Genomic DNA, 19,333 nt, shown 5'->3' on the forward strand with positions numbered 1-19,333 from the left:
CAATGCGTGAGCATTTTTAAAATCCCAAGCCCTGTATTCAATCCAATGGCAATGTGCAGTTTATCTCCAGCAACCCTTGCTCGCATCCTTGTTCAGGATGAAATAGAAAAGCTCTGAGGGTTACATTCCTCCCATGGTGGTTACAGTTCCACAGCCTAAGCCAAGCTATTACAATATAGAAAGAATTAGAATGTAGAATGAAGTACTGACTTCATGATCAGGGAAAACAAACCCAAACTAACAGCCTTCCCTTCCCGCCCGGTCAGCAGGTTAGATGCTATAACTGTAGCAGAACACCAGACCATCACACAAGTTTCCATCTGCTTTTGAACCGCAGCAACTGACCAGAAGTGGACCACAACTAAGTACCGACTCAAGTAAGCCTTAATCTGTTAGATGACAATTGCATGTAATAGGGCACGCTCTGCATTCCAGCTAGTTTAAACAACATGGGCAGCCATAAAGAAGGAAAGCACAAACAATGAAACAAATATTTTATCTTAGAACCAACCATGTGTGTGCCTTTCAGCATGTCAGGACATGGGAGTCTGAGTGTCAGAGCTCCTCTTTTAGCAACACACAAGCACGGACTGTGGCAGCCAGGAGCCTTTGCTTCTAACCAGCTGGCACAGACAGCAGGGACTAGAGGAAACATTCACAGAAAGCAAAGCTAAACAGCAGTGAGAGTAAGAAGAAAAGTGCATGTAATAAGGTAATTAATCCAGCATGGAGAGTGGCCTAAGTATAAAGAAATGTAAAAGAATTAAACTAGCCAAATGTTAATCTAAGCAAACCTAATCCCCTCCTGGGAGTAGGGACATGAATCCCTTCTGTAACAGCAGGGAGGAGAGGAGCTGTAGGATCATGAACAAATACAGGAAGAGAATAATAAAAAAATTATTTATTAAATATATCTCCTAATTACTTTTAATATTGCACTTTAAGGGTGGTTTTCAGAAAATTCTTAGAACATGCTACCTTTTAAAAACCAATAACAAGCAAAGCTGTGTACAACAACATACCTGAGAAACCCCATGTAGTAGGCCTGTATAGAAAATATTTTGAAATTAAATATATGCATATCTATATATATATATATACACCCACACACTGCTACAGTTTATCAACTCCAGGCTGCAGAAACAGAGAGGTGTAAGGCTTGAAACCAGAGAAGAAGTGAAAGGATAAGGCAATATTCATGGTGTAACAGCTGCAGATAAAAGAAAGCATGGTAAGGTCACAAAGAAGGAACAGGACTCACATTCTTTAATACTGAATATAAAAAACAAAACAACAAAAAAAAGAGGAGCTGGTTCTAGAAACAACAGTACAGAGCACAGTAACCCCATCTGTAACTACCATTATCTTCAGTTATTCCTGTATCTTCTTTCTGTCTAACCCAAAAAGCCAGAGATCACTTATACATCATATTTCTGATATTGCGTTTACTGAACAATGACCCCCTTTTTTTTTTTTTTTTGCTATTGTATCTACTGGTGAAAATAGAGTTTAAGCAGAATCTTCTTAAGAGTTTCACTGACAAACGCATTGTTATTTATTGCCCGCATGGTCTGTGCTGCACAAGACACACAAATTTGGAAGGACGCAATCAAAATCTTAGCAAAGTCTGGTAGAATTTAGATACAACTAAATTCACCTTTGGACACATTGACTCAAAGGAATGCATGAGTTAGAAGTGCCTCACTTACTATGAATCTCCTTTTCCAAATCAACAGCTTGAATTGTTTATCCTCATCTGAGCCAAAAGATCTCACACCTCTGGAAGTCAATAAAAGCCTTGTGATGAGATTCAACAGTCAATGCACAAATCAAAGTTCTCATGTGATGCTGGGTTTCTGTGCCTGTTGTCCCAGAACATACCACATTACTTCATCAGTTGTTATAGCAGGTTGGCTCCTGCAGCGTCTCTGCTCACCTTGAAACTTGCTGGAGGAGTTATTTCAGAAAGTTACAGAAATCTGCAGAAATCCGTTGTTTTTCTCCTTTTAAAATTAATTTTGTGCTGTTTCCAACCTGTTGAACAGCTTATGGAGATTTTTTTCACCAGCTGCTACAGGGACAAACAGCATGGAAAGCTGATTTCAACAGAACCACACCATGAGTGTGGTTTTTCAGTCCACACCAGTTGACTGAATGTGACTGTACCTAAGGTCCAGGTAGCTCCCAAGACTACCTCACTGTACTGCACTGCTAAAAGGCCTTTGGAATGTGAAACAGTTGTAATACACAGATAAATCCAGTGGATACACAGAGTTATAAAAGGAAGATTTTACGAGCGCCCTTTTTGATGAATGCTATAGGTGGCCTGCCTCTGCTGACGAAGAGTCTTTTATTCCAGTAACACCATGTGATGGTTGTAATAACCCCGGCTGTTGCTCATGCTGTGGCCTGTTGGGAGTTTCTGGAGCATTCATCTGATAGGATTCCTTTGTCTCAGTCCTTAGACATCCTAAACACCTTAAGCAAGAGTCTCTCATCTTGACAAAGTTAAGGTAAGTGCTTTCGCTGGAAAAACAGTACAGTACTGGGTCAGCAACACAGTTAAATGTAGTCAACAGAAGAGAAGTGTGGTAAATGTTAAATATTTTGCCAGCAAATGAGCAATTGTTCTCAAACACACTGCGAACTACAAGTAGGATGTGGTATGGTCCAAAGCAAACTAAAAAAATGAAGACAGTGCTTGAAACCAAACGTTTAATTTGAATTTTCTTCTTCTTTTGAGTGCCATGACTCCTGTGGACAACTCGTAAAATGCCACAGTAAGCGAAGGCCAGCAGAAAGAAGGGGAAAAGGAAGCCAGCAGAGAAGCGGTAGTAATTGATACTGTGCTCCCATTCTTTGATGGGGTAATGCTCGAAGCACACCACATGGCTCTCAGCATCCATACTGATCTCCCCATGCACAAAGACAAATGAGCATGTCACTATTTCTTTGGTCCAAATAATGGCACTCACAATCATAGCAGCCTTCATTGTCCGAAACTGATGAAACCGAAAAGGGTGCACGACTGCCAGGTAGCGGTCGATGGAGATGCAGCAGAGGAAGCCCACACTGATATAGATATTCTCATACAAGAGGATGCCACAGATTTTGCACAGCAGTTCATCATAGGTCCAATTGTCATGCTGTAAAACATACTGGAGCCAGAAAGGCAAAGAGAATATGTAAAACAGGTCTGCTACAGTCAAATTGCAAAGGTAGATACCCAGCTCATTTTTAGCCTTGATCTGTAAGTACCCATAGTATAGTGACAGGCAGTTAGCTGGGAATCCTATGATAAATACAAATATATACACCACAGGGGATAATGTCTGGTGAATATTATGATCAATAATGCACTTTTCAGTTGCATTCTCTGTGAAATTCAACATCTTCTGCCTCTCAATGTATACCATTAATCAGTGTCCCAAATGAATATGCGTAGAACTTAATAACATCCAGTTTCATGTATCACTTTTCATCCACAAAAACCTCAGGCTGAAGAGATGTCTTGCCGCAGGACGTTAATAACCTGGTGGTAAAACACATAAAAATCTTGAGGAGGAATATCAGCATCAAATGATCAGTTTTCAGTAAGATGCCTTTTCTAAGTCTTCTTACAGTTTTTAATGGAAGATAAAGCCTGTCTGGGAAATCATGATTTGTATCAGAAAGCCCTAGGAGTGCATTCTGTCAAGGAATTCCAAGGCAATTTACAAACATTTGTCACCTCAGCTTTAGGTGTATCTAAAAGGTGAAGAAATATCATCTCTGTTTTGCAGATGAGGCACAAAAGCATAATCTGACCTGATCAAAATGGAAAAATTCCTCTGGCAGAGCAGCAGTTCACTCAGACTTCTTTAGAGGATGCAGGATGCACAAAACGGTTGCTTTTTTAATTTCCATTTCTTGAATTTCCCTTTAGATACAAAATATCACGGTATATGCAGTTCCACCCATCAGGATGATGAAAGTGGAATTTTTAGCAGATGCTTTCAGCGTTAAGCGTAAACACAGTCCTGAAAGAGCTGTCTGCAGGAAAGGCACTGTAAATATCTGCCTTAATGTATCCATGGTCTCAGCCCTACGGAATATGCCATTACAGATTCCCTATTTGCCATAGGCTCTCAAAACCACCCATTATTATCTGTATGTGTGACCTTTTCATTTCATCAACACTGAATATGAACACAATTATTTTCACCTGAAGAATCTTTTGTAATCCAAACACGTACCCGTGCAGACCCTTTCCATACTATAACATTACTGCTTAAGCCACTTTTAAAACCCACTGCTGACAACGGGTTAGCACTAAGTTTGGCCTGGATAAGTGTTCAGCCTTCAGCCCGTCCACAGCAATTAAATCCCAGATAAAATGAAGTATCATCTTCATCCTTCTATCACCCCAGGTGATATGTTCATTCACTTTGGTGCAAGTGCTCAAGACTGTGCCTCAGGTTTAGGGATATGCATGTTTTGTGTGATGATGTAAACCAGTGGGATTCATTCTTTTAACCACTGCCAGAAAATACACAGCTATAGTGTACGCTTGGGAGAGGTTAGCAACTTGTATACTCTTTACAAAACTTCAGTTAATATGGATTCAAAAGCAGGCAGTTTTGTCAGGGACGGAGTAAAGTCCTTGCTGTGTGCTTCCCATTTCCTGTCCTTATCTGCATTTTTGTAATCATCATCTGTCCTCTGTAGGAACAAACAATTTTTTCCAAGGCAACCCTTATGGAAACATGACTACACTACAATAAAATTACTGTCATCTGCAGCATCTGAGGATGTTACTGTAGAGTAAATTCTCTGTCAGTGTTGTGGTTTTGGTTTTGTTTGTTCATGTGTTTTAGGTTTTGTTTTATAAAATAACGGTGGACTTCAGTCCCAAAGCAACTGGAAAGAAAATCAATTCCTTTAGGCTGAAAGGACTGACCAAACCTGCAAAGACGTACAGCGTTTAGCCACAGTCAGTGTACCATAGTCCCACTGAAATCACAGCAAACTTAAGGACAGGAGTGTATACTTTATCATTATAACTCTCCTTTGTTCTTTTCTTTTTCCTCTTTTTCTTGCCAACCAAAAGAATACCAGCCCTGGTTTTGGTAGGAGGATTCCTGGGGGTCTCAGGTAGCTTCAACCACAACACGAAGGCCACGTTAAGTTCCTCTCTCTTGAAAATTCTAACTTCGTAGTCCAACACTACCTGCCTGAGCCCAGCACCACTCGAGCTCTGCTCCCCTTGTTCTCATGCAACCACTTCAGGGGTGCACCCACCTCAGACTCACCCTCTCCTCCACAGATGGCACAACTGTTACCGCTGCTCTATCAGGCACAGCAGCAGAAATGGGACCCAGATTGTCCTGGCTTGGCGTTTGCTCCAAGAGATTGCCATAACCTGCCCTGCAGAATAACAATGATAATGTGAGCATTATCACGCATGTGTGCAGCAGAAAACAATGAAGTTAGGTGCAGATTCCCCAAAGGACTGTTACTTAGGGAGCATCCTCTCTTCCCTGACACCATCCCATGCACTGTGCTTGTCTCAGTGGCTGCTTGACTGCTATGTGGCTTTTCCACATACAGGAGGTCTGGCTTCACTCCTGCAAGCACAACGCATAGAACCCAAGACAGGTTTGACAACCTCACTGACCCCCTCACCTTTTCCAATCCAGGGCTCCAGGCCAAGTGTGCTTGCTTTTGAGTCTGTATCTGATACAATTTCTATATGATAATTTGGTGACTTTGACATGTAAGAGTTTGTCTGCACAGAACGACTGACATGCAAATGTACAGCCAAAAGTGCCTAGACAACTACAGGTCCCTCATCTAATCTAACAACTAAATGCATCCAGTCAGTGCTCGGCTTCTGCTGACAAGGCCAACTTAAAATGTTTTTATTAAATTACATTTATGTCACGAAGAATGTGATTGTAAAATTCATATCTGGTTAGTTTAAAAGTCTTGTTAGAATGCAGAATGTGAAAAACACAGAAAAAGTCTCATTGATACGATATTGTCCTAATATAATACACACTTCTGATTACAGCGATGTTTCCTGCTCCTGGAGGAAGTGCTGCAGTGTGCTGTTGTGGAGCCAGGAAGAGAAGGCTGCCTGTTACATAAACAGAAGTCCAGATTCTTGTTTGCACAATAGCTGTTTTGTGCTGCTCTGTGGAAGAAACAAGCTTGGAAAATTCCTCCCTTGTTTCAGCCTCCACAGTGTGCGGGCTCTGGGACATTGCTGTGCCTTCTCACCACCTTGTGCCTGACCAGTGACCAAATGGAAAATGCTGTTTCCCTTTCCCCTTCTTTTCCCCTCAGACCAAGTACATTAACAAAGCTCTGTACTGGCCAGGGAATGACACGGCAAGCTTTCTCAGGACTGATATCGAAACACCAGGATTATAGCACACAACAGATGGTTTGAAAGAGTGGTCTTTAAAGACCACCCTGTTACTAAGAACATAATATGCAATGCCATTCAAGCTCCCCAAAAGATGGGAAACTAAAGGAAAGGTGATGCCGGGTATAGGAAAGAAGAGACAAGTAGCTCCCACATTACATGCTAAGCTAGCTTGGGTACTAGGAGGAGAAAAATAAAAAAGTTGCTTTAAGAAAAACATCTGGAGTGCAGATAATCATTAAGCTGAGAGCAGCTATGGCTGGAAATGCACAGGCATTCTATTTAGGCAGCTTTAATATGGAAATAGTGCAGCTGCACGGTTTTTTTTAGAGCTTAGTTTATATAACACCTTCAGCATCACAAGTCTGCAGACATTACCAGGCAAGACTTTTCTCTCTCCTATGCCCACATCTTTTCAGTGCTACCTATCTAAGCCCAACTCTTGGAAAGAAAAAACACCTACATGAGCTCCAAACATTCCCCTTGTTTCCGGGTAAAAAATTAAGCCAACGATCTCAGGGCTTTAGAGAGCTTGACTTTTTCTTGGTCTAAGTAAGCCAACTTTCATTACTCACTGGACAATTCATCAGTAGGTTCTGTTTTTTTTCCCAAAACGCTTTTGTATCCTGTTGACAAAACCAGAATTCCCACCCCACACCATGAACTACAGAGCAGCTCACATTTTCAGTGCTGTCTGCCGGCGATAGCCAAGGGATGAGCCCAGGGCCACCGGCACCAACAGCCTCTTCAGCTCCGACTGAGCAATACTGTGGAGCCTGGGTGATTTTTCTCAGTTCCAGTGAGCATTCCTACAATTTTCTCATATGAAACCTGATACAATTAGACCTAAACATTTTAGTGCTGACAAATGGGACTTACACCAAAGGACTTCTTTGTACACATTTCCAAAAGATGAGCACGCAGCTTGTCTCATCTGCAGAAGCACTTGTTACCATGACCAGGGAGGATAATGTGGTTGTGTGCCTTTATGTGAGAATCGATCTCTTGCTGTCCTTCCACCTGTCACACATCACAAACAGACCTTAGTCACTTGGCCTTCAGAGCAGCACTTGGCCCACACTGCACATTTTGGAACCAAAATCTGAGACTTGGTTCAGATCATTACCTGGATAAACACTAGCCTTTAGACTCCTACATCAGATGGGCAGAGATTGGCTGGCCCACACCTAAGGGTTTGTGGCATGAAGTAGGGTGGGTATAAGAACTGCAATAGCAAAGCTGCAGTAGGGTCTGAGAGCAGGAAAATGGCGCTGCTTACTAAATGCTCCTCCCACAGAAGATAACCATGCTTTTAGGGCTATTTTAAGAGAAGCTTGCTGCCCCTTCCTGCCTCCTCCACATCCCAGGAAGGGCTCTCGTTTCAATGGGGGTGATGTTCTGGTAGAGAGAGAGGGGGAAAAAGAACCAACCATTCCTTTGTCCCTCCCTCCTTTCTTTCTGAAGACTATCGTTGTTCCTCACTACTTGAGATAGCTAATATGCTTAAAGAAAATCCCCCTAGAATTGTATCACAAAATGGAAATTTGGGTGCATGATTAAGGATGACTCTGAGGAAGTGGCACAACAATGTTTGGATTAAACCAGAGGAATTCTGTAAAAGGGTCACAAGTGGAAAGAGCCATGAAAGGCAATAAAGGATGTTTCTGTTCTTTAATTGATAGAAAATCTAATTCAGATTGGAATATTCAAATACTTTCTTCCACGAAAAAAGGAAGGGAAAAGAAATACAAGCACGAGAGGCAGAAGCAGAAATTACAGATCTAAACATGGCTGAAATATTTGCTGTTATTTTTTATTTTGATCTTCAGAAGCAAAATTGCAACAAGGGCTCATGGCCCCTAAGAGAGTAAAATGCACACGACAACAGAAAGTGTGCAGAAATGTTTTTGTCAAACTTCTATGGGAAGAGCAGTTGGCTGCAAGGAGTTTTGTTTCTGCTTTTTGCTGGTTTTGCTGTTTGCATAACAATCAGGCTATCTCAGAGATTCTTTGCTATACTTTCATTCCTTTTGCTTTTTTTCAGCCTGCTTTTTTGCGATAGAGGTACAAACTCTGCATGTCCCTCTATTTGCAAGAAAGTCATGCCAGAGTATACAGTAAATGAAGGACTGTATCTTTGTAAGCCCATGAAACCATCTTACATAAATTTCCCACAATTTCCCCTCACATTGAATTCTCTTCTAAACTTCAGTTAGGTCTTTGCACAACCCATTTGTACTTGTTAACATGTGAAGGGACCCTTCCAACAGGAATGTCTTCATGCAACAATAATTATTCCTCTGAGTGTTTGTTTCAGTGGGAGGAAACCAGAGAAGTATTCTAATAATTACAAATCACTTCACTTTTGTCGTTATTGTATGACTTCATTTTAAGTCTATTGTCAAAAAAGGAAGCCAGCAACATTTTTTCAGAATCCGCATTAACAAAAGACCAATTAGTCACCAAAGTCCAATTCTTCCTAGCACAGACATGCAATTATTCACAGAACTGGGTAAACCACTCAACTTGCTCAAACTTTGATATCTTGGGAATTTGTCTCAACTTCTTAATTTCTGTTCACCCCCAAACTTCTCCAAAGTCTGAAGTAAGGTGGTTGCATTTCATCTCTAAAACTTCGGATCCAAACCACAGTGGTGGTGTAATTCAAAGCTTCATGCCCATAATTGTCAGTAGGAACTGATAATGCAGGTTTGAGTGGCAGCTTCAGGTTAATATCCTTGATTTGTGAATCTTTCCTTTTTCTTATAGTGAACTCAATGCTTGATGAAAGCACTAGATCAGACATCAAACATGTGTGATTTTTTTAAATATAATATTCCATTACAATGATGTAAAACACTACAGTATGAAGTGGATATGACAGAACGTTGCAACTCATTAACAAATGAAAATGTTTACTCCCTGCTCTGCTGGTAGTTAGTCACATCCTCCTCTATCTCTAACTTTGCCACCTCACACAGTCTCCTCCTGGAGAACATTTTAATGGCTCCAGTCTTCTCCTGGAGAACATTTTTAATGGCTTCATTTGCTGCCTTACAGAGAGAGTATCAGGTATGTCATTAACTGTTCTACGAAGCAGCTGAAAAATGTGACCTGTGCAGCCTAGTGTAAGCAGTACGGGCGGATTTATGCAAGGCAGCTGGAAACTGATGGAGATAGTCCCTGTATATTAGAAAATGAATTAATTAAAATACTTTGATGACCTCTAAACTTAGTTCTGATGCCTGTTTCCCAACAGTAATGACACGGTGACGTAGTATAATCTTGCCGATGCCCTGGCCCACAGATCATGAAGCTTAGTAAGAAACAGGTGAATCATTATGAACCATAAACCTATGTGTTCTACATTCAATTTAATTCATGTCAAATAAACTTTCAATTAAGCAGGAAGCCACCTAGAAAGAACAGAGCTGAGCACTTCTGAATGGTTGTGAGGGAGCCAAGGTAGAACCCAGCAGGAAATCATGGCAACGCAGCACCCCAGAAGCTACACTGGGAGAGGTCACAGGGGTGGACAGGGCTGGACTTGTTGAAACACAACATTTACATTCCTGGAAAATGACAATATTTAAGAAAAAAATATCCCAGAATACCTGAGCAGATTATCAGCCTAACCTAACCCTTGTTCTTTTGATTCGAACACTTGAGTATTCCTCTATTGATGTGCAAACTGCTGTACACGAGATATTACATATTATATCTGATATGAGAAGTCATTAACAAAGCAAATGCTATCTTACAGCACAACAGTGGGAAGGGTGCAGGCATTGCAGTGATCATATACTGAGCTGGAGTCAACAATATATTTTTGTAAAAGTACAAGAAAACAAAGCAAATTGCCCTGGGATGTGCCAGCAGCTGCAGGTGCTACCTCTCTATCCTGAGCACCACTGCAAGGCACTATGGAGCCACTGGCTATGGTTGGGGAAACGCAGGGGAATGGTCACTGGTCTAGGACAGCTGAGGATAGAGGAGTTGGGCTTGTTTAGTCTAAAGAAGACCATAATGACGGCAAACACAGTAAAAACCTTCCAACATGTTAAAGACTGTAGCAAAGAAGAAAGCATGCTCTCTGTGAAAGCCTGAATGAGAGACTGGGTTAAACACTGCTAAAAACTTTCCACTGACAAAGGTAGAGTAGGGAAGCACTGGGACAGATGGAGGTCTTAAAGTTGGAGGTCTTGAAGTCTGGCAAACATCCTGAGGATAGTTTAGCCAATGTCCCCTTGAAGGCAAAGAAATGTTTGGAGAACTCTCAGACCCTCCGTTCCAGTTCCTGTTATTGCTCAGTGACATGACACAACTCACCCTTGCCCTTGAGACACGCAGCAGCATGAAAACAAATTGTACAAACCTGACATGAAGTAAAATCACCTCCACAAAACTTTTTTTTTGAAACAAATCATTTTCAAATTATTATTTTATGAAATGTTTTTCATTTTGGATTTCCCCAACCCTAGAAATTAAAGCTATACAGATGTGAAATATATGTGATTTCACACATTCCAAAAATAATTGAAAGGTACATGTTCTGCTGATGGAACATTTCATTTCATGCTTTTACACCTTCGGAGGCCTGCACATGTGAAGGACAAATAGGGGTAAGGAAGGCAGAGGGGACAACAGGTTGTCACTTATCTAACACTGGTTTATCTTCTTTCTCTAGGTTTGGGGACTTTTTGAAATCAAATGTAAGGCCCAAACAACTGGCTGAGCACAGGGAAGTGCTGAAAAGAAACTACATTTTGGAAAATCCCTATTTATGGTAATAAGAAGTTCACACAGTGTGTATTTTTGGTCAAGCAGTCCAACTAAAAATGGGGCGATGAATCACACAAGAGGAATTAGTCATGCCACAGTTGCCTCAAGGAGCTGGCTCATAGCTTTTGAAAATGACCCTCATCTGCCCCCTCCTTCCTGCTGCTAAATAGCAGCCAGGTGGGTGACGTGGCCACCAGCATCTCAGCGCTGAGCTGGCTCCTGCTCACAGGACAGCTCCCTGGGGCTCCTGCATGGCTCACTCGAGTGCACGACCGGGAGTGGAAGAGAACTCCCCATCACACCATTTTCTGCAGTAATCTTTTCTCACTCTGTTCCTCAGGGAACAGCTTCAAACCTTCCTTTCCCCCCAGCCTCAGCCAGCTCAGCCTCTCTCTCCTACACATCCCCTCAGCACAGAGGCCAAACTGCCAGCCTGCCTCTGCTGCACAAGAAGGTGGCAAACAGGTAACAAGCAACTGCAGGCAGTAGGGCTGCCGGTAACCCTAAGTCTGTGTGCCGATCCTCGCTTAAACAAGGAGGCAAGAGAAGCCAAGACTGAGTAGGTCTTAAGGATTAGGAGACACACAAGTCACGATGAACGTGTAAAAGTACCAGAAAGGAATGAGAACTGGAACAACTGTACTGCGTAGGCTTGGGACTGAGAAGTAGGAACTTCTCCCTTCCAAAATAAATGGGTTCTGATTCATTTTACCTTCTGCAGCCTTGGAGAAAATCCCCTAACTCTTCTGATTCATTTTCCCAGACTGTCCCTGTCCCTGCTGAGGCTGCAGCCCCTTTGATACCAGTGCTGATGTGTCAGCAGCTTGCTCTCTGTACACATGTGCTCTCCAAGAAAGGGGAGGGGGTGCCAGCAACATGCAAGCAGTCCCACTGTTGAGCCTCCCCAGCATCACCCTCTGGCTACAGAGGAAAACTTGCTCAAAAACTTAGTTAGGGACCCAGTTCCCTTTCTGCTGACATCTTTTATAATGCCTCTGCCTCCAGACAGAAGAAGGTATAATTAAACCTAAATATCCAACAGAACTATCTCATTAACAGAAAGAAATTTGGAAAGCTGATCCCACTTCCAGCAACCAAACATTCACCTGTGCAATTGTACTCCTCCTTCACTGCTCACTCAGGGGCAGCACTGATTTGTCAGCACTGCTGACAAGCAATGACTTGGAGCAGCGATGATCCATGTTTGACTAACAACGTTTGGCAAATAGCAAAGGCTGTCTGAGAGAAAAATTTGACTTGCTAGGCCTAACTGAAAGGTGGTTGGAGCTCTGCTGTGTTTAAAGAGATTGAACAGATCTCCTGTCAACGTTTTCATTGTTTCACACATCAGCAAATAATGATACATTCAATAAAGTCATCTCTCTTTTAAATTCTATTTTCTGCATTTATGATTCAGTACATGATTCATTTTGTACAGCAAAAATTTTAAGACAAGGGAAAGTGAAAAGGCGTTTTATAATATTTGGAGATTTTTCCCTCTTCCCTCAGTTTTCTTTAAGTTTGTTCTCATTCTCCTGTTTGGATTTATTTTAACCAGACAAAATTTGTCACAGGATATGAGTCCATTCAATTCAAGCACCTAGCATTGCGTGCACTGTCACTATTTAGGAACTGGAATCATTCCTCTATGCCTTTGTACTGTGCTTGTGTTTCTGGCTTACACTGGTCCCATTGTGTTTCAGATGTTCCTGTTCTCAGTCCAGCTGTAACCTAGCACACCATCCACCCTTCCCTGCACTGCTCTTTAGCTGTGCCCATTTCCTTTCAACTGTTCTGTATTTCTTGCTTGGATCTTACTTGGTTTGGGGATTGGGGTAAGAGGGTGGCGTGCCTACATCTGTGTGCGCCTTCCAGTAGTCCCCACCTAGCCTGCAGAGATTTAAATCTTCTAGCTATCCTTCTGTACTGCCTTTAACTAAGCTTCCCTCTTTTTTTCACAGCTTCCTTTTTGGAAATCAGCCTAGTTTCCAGAAGATCCAAGTCAATATCCTCACGTAAGATTTGTTCTGCAATGTTAGTTCTCAGACTTCTGATGATTTTGTAGAAGCAGTGTGCCTTGGGGAAGGTTTCCTTCTGTGCTCCATCCCTCACTGCTCTCACTCCCCATATGACCACTGAAAACCTTGGCCTTTTTTTTCTTTTTAAACTTGAAGATGCACAGCTCCAGTGCCCCAGTCCCCAGTGCATGTATTATTCTAAACAAAGTGCTGGCGTCTGTATCTGCAGGCTTCCTTATGTTTTAATTTCCTGAATTTTCATTTCCTCAATTCCCTTAATTTTCATGTAAAAAACTCTTTTTAGTACTCACATGATTTTAAGCACTTGTGTCTTGCTTTCATTAAGATTTAAACAAAGCCTGGCCTTCTGTTCTATTCCATTACTCCTGAGCATCCCCATTTCTTGATGTGCACAAACCCTTCCTCCCTCCTCTATTTTCTGTCATACCTTGACGCTGCCCCTCCATGCCCCATGTGGACTTGCACAGGGTGCAAGAAGTCTTCCCAAGCACCGTGCTGCTGAATCCCTGTGCTACAGCACCCTGCCTAACAGCTTAAGCATTGTTTCCAGCCACTCTCCATCACACCTCTGGATGACAGCAACACCCACACGAGCTGTGACCACCTGCCTCCCTGTGTCAGAGCTATCAGCTTTGCCACCTCTCTTCTGGGAGGTCAATCACAGCATCCTCCTTGGAGTCACCAACTCAACCATCCATGTGCTCAAAACCTGACTCTCATCTGGTCTTCTCTTGAGGAAAATGGTGAGGAACAAACTGTCCACACTGATGGTGTTATTAATCCGGGTAAAAGAGGTTAAATTAAAAAAATATTGAGAAAATAGTTAAGGAACCATAGCCTTATAGAAATGGAAAAAGTTTATTCTATAGCATCAGAGAAGCAACCTATAATAAAAGTAAGAACCTTAATTTAAACCATTCTCACTTCCCCACATTCACCTAATCAGGGAAAGAGGAGAGAATCAAGTGTTGCTACAAGGGAATTCTGGTGAATTATTGGGTAGGAGATGGAAAGCTGCTCCAGGAGAGGGGGGATTCCAGAGCTGCTCAGAAACCCAGGTCCTGCTCTGGCGTGGAGGTGTGGGATTAGTCCTGAAGTTTGGATGCAACTTCAAATTCCAAATAATAATGTTAAGCCAAAATAGATTAAGGCATCTTAGTTTAAGTTTTCCACTCTACCAAACAGCTCCTACGTTGAAAGCTAGATCCAATCACTTTTTAAATGTAGAGAGTAAAACAGATACATCCTGTAACTAGAGATGTGCAAAGGCACTACTAAATCATTATCCATCAGAGTGAAAATTATTCCTCTCCCCCTTCACTGACGGAAGATAAAACACTGCATTTTATTCAGGTGTCATTAAAGTGACTTAAGTTTGGTAGTTTGATTGCATTTGCTTTTGTAACTCATTCAGTTCTTGATTTTCCTCTCTGTTAGCCATCTAACTTCCTCCAAAGCTTTTATGTCTTTATTGTCAGCCAGCAGCAAACAATGAGAGAAAGGAAGCCTGAAAGCTTGTAGAATAAAGCAGTGATGTTCAGAACTGAGAGTTTGGGCTCATCCTGCAACAGTCCTCAAGGGGAGAGTATTAGGAGGATCTCTTGTGGAGTTCCAGTAGCAGCAGCAGCAGTGCCCTCTCTGTTACCTACAGACCAGAGTTCCTATTTGCCTCTGGCAGTGACAGACCTGGACTTACCCAGCCCCAGACGTAGTGCCACAACAACACAGCTGAAAAGGAATTTGTCACCACACAAACAATTTCTGACAGGAGGGCTCCACAAGGAGGAAGAGAATCCTCTATACTTTCAGATGAGCCCATTGCTCCACTTCTCTTGAGCAGAGCACTCTGAGCCTCTTATTTGGTCTTTTTTCTCTTCAGACACACCAGCTAAAGTTTCAGGTGAACTGACAAATCAGTCCTGCCTTTGCTTCCCTGTGGATTAACAGAGTTCAAAGCATGGCTCCTAGTGATGAGGAGGGAATCACACTGAATGCATCCCCCTCAGAGGACAAACCGCGACGCTGTCCTTAGCTGCTGCTGATTACTGACGCCTTTACTGAAAATCATTGGCCAGTTTCTTCCAAACATTAAAGCTGCTCTGTGTCTTTTCAAACCCAAGTGCCATCAGCTGTCGGGGACGGCAGCTCTGCAAATGCTTCAGCTGGCAGAGTAATTCATAACAACTGCTACGAGCCACTCAAAATAATCCTTACAGGAAAAACAAATCTCTTAGAGGCAGCATACTGCTAATTGTAAGGAAATCAGCCTCGCAAGGCAGCACATCTGCACTTCTTTTTCCACAGTTCTTCACTTAAAAATAATTAGCAAAGTTGTGTGAATGCTCTCTGAGTCCCAAGAAACGTTTTGTTTGGTTATCACCACACTGACACAAAAGCAGCTGGCAGCAATAGAACCCCAGCAAAGCACAAACGTGCCCTCGGGTTAGATCTGGAATAACTGGCAAGGAAAAACTTTTCTTCTCCAAAAGCTGTTCAAAATAGATATCCAGAAAGCACCATCACCTGGTTAACTGAGTGACAGCACATGTAGCACTGCTTAGGAGAGCAAAACCGGCACTGCTGCCTACACCTGTGCACACCTGACCCCATGTGACTCTGCTCCAGCTCTGCTAAGAAGCTCCCAGACCGCTCGGCCTCTGGCAGGGGCCATGCTGCAGGCTCACAAGATGGGATGCAGCTGGTATGATGACAGCTCCATACATCTGGCTCAGCTGGGATGCATTTATCTCACTGGTCTCCCCTTTCCCCCATTTCCCTTCTCTCTTTTCTCGCTGTCCGGGACTCCTTACAGCCCCCAGGTCTCACAAGGATTGCAGTCACTTTTTCTCTGCCAGCCACAAAGTGAATTAAATAAGCTCTACTGCAAATGCCAAGTGAGATGAGTTCTTCTTACAGAGGTACTGGAATCATCACAGCTTTCTTCATTTAAAACTGTGATATTCAAATCCCAATGCTGCCATGCAGACATCATCACCTCTCAGCAGTGCCCACTATCACGGAACAAAACATTGGTCTGATTCGATAAAGTCAACACTTTCTCATGGCGTACTGCCCAGACTCTAAGGCTCCTAAAACTTTGAGGATTTGCCTCCTATTGTATCATCTAAATGACAGATTTATACACCAAACAAACAAAATCAGCTGGGAAGAGCTACCTTCTGCCTCTTCCTTCATTTAACAGAAAGAACTTACAGCTGTGTGTGGAGAAGCAGCAGGATGTGGGGAACAGCAAAATACTGGCAATAACATGGGGAGGTGAGAAGGATAGGGCTGAGGACAGTACATTTTTTGTCTTCTCAGAAAAGGAAGACAGGAGTATGCTACAATGCAGAGGACTGACTGCTTAGTGGCTTCTTGACTAACAAATGTGAAAGAAGAAGTGGTCAGATGTCACACTGTGCTGGAGCCAATGTGAATACAGGATGTCAGCGTGGAAAAAAGTCACACTAGGGGCTGATTAATTGACTGCTCAGAATGTCCTGTAATGCTCACACTGACAGTGTCACATCTTATGAGCCTGTGTGTAGCCATTTCTCCTCATCTCACTGTTAAGTTTCCTGAAAGTTTTAGCAACATCTGCATGTGTTTTGAGCAGAAAAGCACAGTGCGAGGCTGAATATTTTTCTAAATTCTTTATTTCTTAACTCCCCACCTCCACCTCCTGCACATTTGGAAGCAGATCTCTCAGTGATTTCAGTGATTTGCTTTCCTTCTTGTTGTTCGGAGACTGTCAAGAACCAGAAAAACAGAGAGCTATCAGAGGCAACCTACAATTATGAATGCCTTTAATCCTATTTAAAAACAAAAACCTAGCAGATTAATTTCTGATAGAGTTGATTTCATCTCTCTAAACCTTCACATTCTAAGTTTCCCAAGTTGGGTTCTGAATGCCAGCAGGAAAAGTGGCTTACTGTTTGGAAAGTACGTCAGTGGCGTACTTCTGAGATACAGGGACAAATGTACATAGCTGTACACAGAACACCTACACACCAAGGTATGTGGTTTAGCAGTTTCCTGCAGCTAGACACAACTTCTGGGTTGTATCCTCAGGGGAAATAAATTACTCAAATTCCTAATTACTCACTTAAAGCAGTTTGTACCTAGACAACTGACACACACTTACTAACTGCTCTGAAAATGACCAGCGGAGTTTATCTACTCCCTATTCCTCTGCAAACAGAAGACAGATTCTTAGTTTATCTTAACAATTCCTTTTCATCAATACAACATCAATCCAAGCTCTCCTTGCACCTATCTGAAAGTCCAAAAAGTTTCTCTAGAACAGCTTCTACTTAAAGTTTTCCACCAGTGGGAACCTGCCGAGGAAATTTAGTTTGAAGTTGTGAATTTTTGGATGTGGTGCTTTGGTTGAGTCCTTGGACTGCCTCACTGTTTTGCTTTGCTTCAATTCTAAAAACCTAGCCAAAAAACCTGTTCTGCCACCATTCCAGGAGTCACAACCTAGTATAACCAATGATGGAAAATCATTTGCTTTTAAGAATGAATAGATAAAAAATGAAACTCACCTGTGAGCAGAGTTTACGCAAAGATGCTTCTCCTGCAGTGTGAAGAGCACAAACGTTCCTTTCTTCCTTCTCCCGGCTTCTGCTCAGGCTGCTGGAGACTGTCCTCCTTCCAGCTGGGAGCAAGGCTCTCGGTGAAACACTGCTGGGAGGGAGGAGGAGATTATGCTTCATCTCCTCTGCTCTTTATGGTACAACTGTGAAGGAGTCGAGTCAGCCCAGCCCAGCCCTCTCCTCCCTCACCCACTCATTCATAAATAAAAGAGATGACAGTGCCAAAGGCAGACGCTAAATACAGAGATGACAACACAGCAGAGTGATGCTCACACCCCTACCTAGCATGACAGGCACAGCACTACCATCGCAGCAGCTGGTGCAAAGCCCAGAGGCTGCCGAACACACACAGATGTTGCCTTGTGCAGACTGTTTACTACTGCAAAGTACACAGAGCATTACAAAGTATACAGTGCCTTACTGTTATTTATTAGTGTTATTTACAGTAAGTTCCTCGCTCTCTCTGAGACCACCCCTTTATGATTTCCAAACTCAGAGCTGATCTGTGCATGAGGAGCTGCTGCTCTCAATGTGCAAGAGCAGGGGCTGGGAGGTGCTTCTCCTTCCTCCCTCACACAGTGAGGGAAACTGAGGCATAAACAAACTAAAGGGATGTCCAAGGGTGTTTAGGAATATCACAGCACATTCGGGAGCTGACCTGCTGCTAACTCACACCGCTGCTCTTGTTCCCTCAGCAGAGAAAGCTGCACCACAGAATGTATATTAACCTGTTCATCAGTCAACCTGAAATGCACTATTCTTATAGAAACAGGTACGAATTACATCACTGAAACTGGAAACAAACGCTTCAGGTCAGGAACAGACACGCTACTCACCTGGCATCGTGTGCTGCCGTGCTGCTAGAGGGACATCAGTGGCTCAGTGCAGTGCCCCTCTGCTCGCTACGCAGGGTGACAGCACTCTGCAGGGAGCCAGGGGCCGCAGCTCTGGAAAGAAGAGCCTTGTGCTGGGTCCTCCAAACATTCTCTATTTCCATCCTGGTGGAATGCACAGAGGAACATAAGCAATGAAATGCTAAAAAAAAAAAAAAAGGAAAAAACAGGGAGAGGATACAATGACATTTACACAACTTGGCAATGCTCCAGGAGTACCCATGGCTAACGTCAGAACCGGCATCAAAAATAACTCCTCACTGCAAACACACACAGGGCTTTTCAGGTATGAAAGACTACCAGATGGCAGAAGCCTTCCTCTGCCAGAGCTTCCGCCAGAGCTAAAATCATCAGGGTTAAGGGACCTCTGTAAGCTTCTGAGCAAAAAAACAACAGGAAACTCTTGAACGTGGCCTAAAAAGGCCGCAAAATGCATAGGGCCACCCTCAGCAGGCTCACTGCGCTGCTCGGAGATAGGGAGAGATGCAGACAGCAAACCTGGCTGAATGGGTAAGGCACAGGGTCTGGGAACATGGCCAGGGACTGAACACCTGTGCAGTATTGAAGGATATGAAGGTTTGGTGTCAAACTAAATAGCACTGCCCGACGCTC

General features: G+C 42.9%; 1 protein-coding gene across 7 annotated transcripts; it reads right to left on the reverse strand.

The window, feature by feature from the left end:
- GPR68 (G protein-coupled receptor 68) lies at positions 1,526-19,331 on the reverse strand. 7 transcript variants are annotated; one of them, XM_021403965.1, is made up of 4 exons: positions 18,665-19,331; positions 17,778-17,916; positions 5,292-5,406; positions 1,526-3,532 (listed from the first exon to the last, which is right to left on the reverse strand). In XM_021403965.1, the coding sequence occupies exon 4, from the start codon at positions 3,414-3,416 to the stop codon at positions 2,316-2,318; it is 1,101 nt and encodes a 366-aa protein (XP_021259640.1). In that variant the 5' UTR covers positions 3,417-3,532; positions 5,292-5,406; positions 17,778-17,916; positions 18,665-19,331; the 3' UTR covers positions 1,526-2,315. The 7 variants fall into 7 exon arrangements, with proteins under 7 accessions (XP_021259640.1, XP_021259641.1, XP_021259642.1 ...); XM_021403966.1 differs by having other exon boundaries at positions 17,778-17,919; XM_021403967.1 differs by lacking the exon at positions 18,665-19,331 and adding an exon at positions 7,289-7,429 and having other exon boundaries at positions 17,778-18,036.

The sequence above is a fragment of the Numida meleagris genome, chromosome 6, assembly GCF_002078875.1.
Source record: "Numida meleagris isolate 19003 breed g44 Domestic line chromosome 6, NumMel1.0, whole genome shotgun sequence".
NCBI lineage: Eukaryota > Metazoa > Chordata > Aves > Galliformes > Numididae > Numida > Numida meleagris.

What these genes read in the sequence shown, in the direction of transcription:
- GPR68 (XM_021403965.1), bottom strand. Translation starts at nt 3,416, where the DNA reads ATGGTATACATTGAGAGGCAGAAGATGTTGAATTTCACAGAGAATGCA.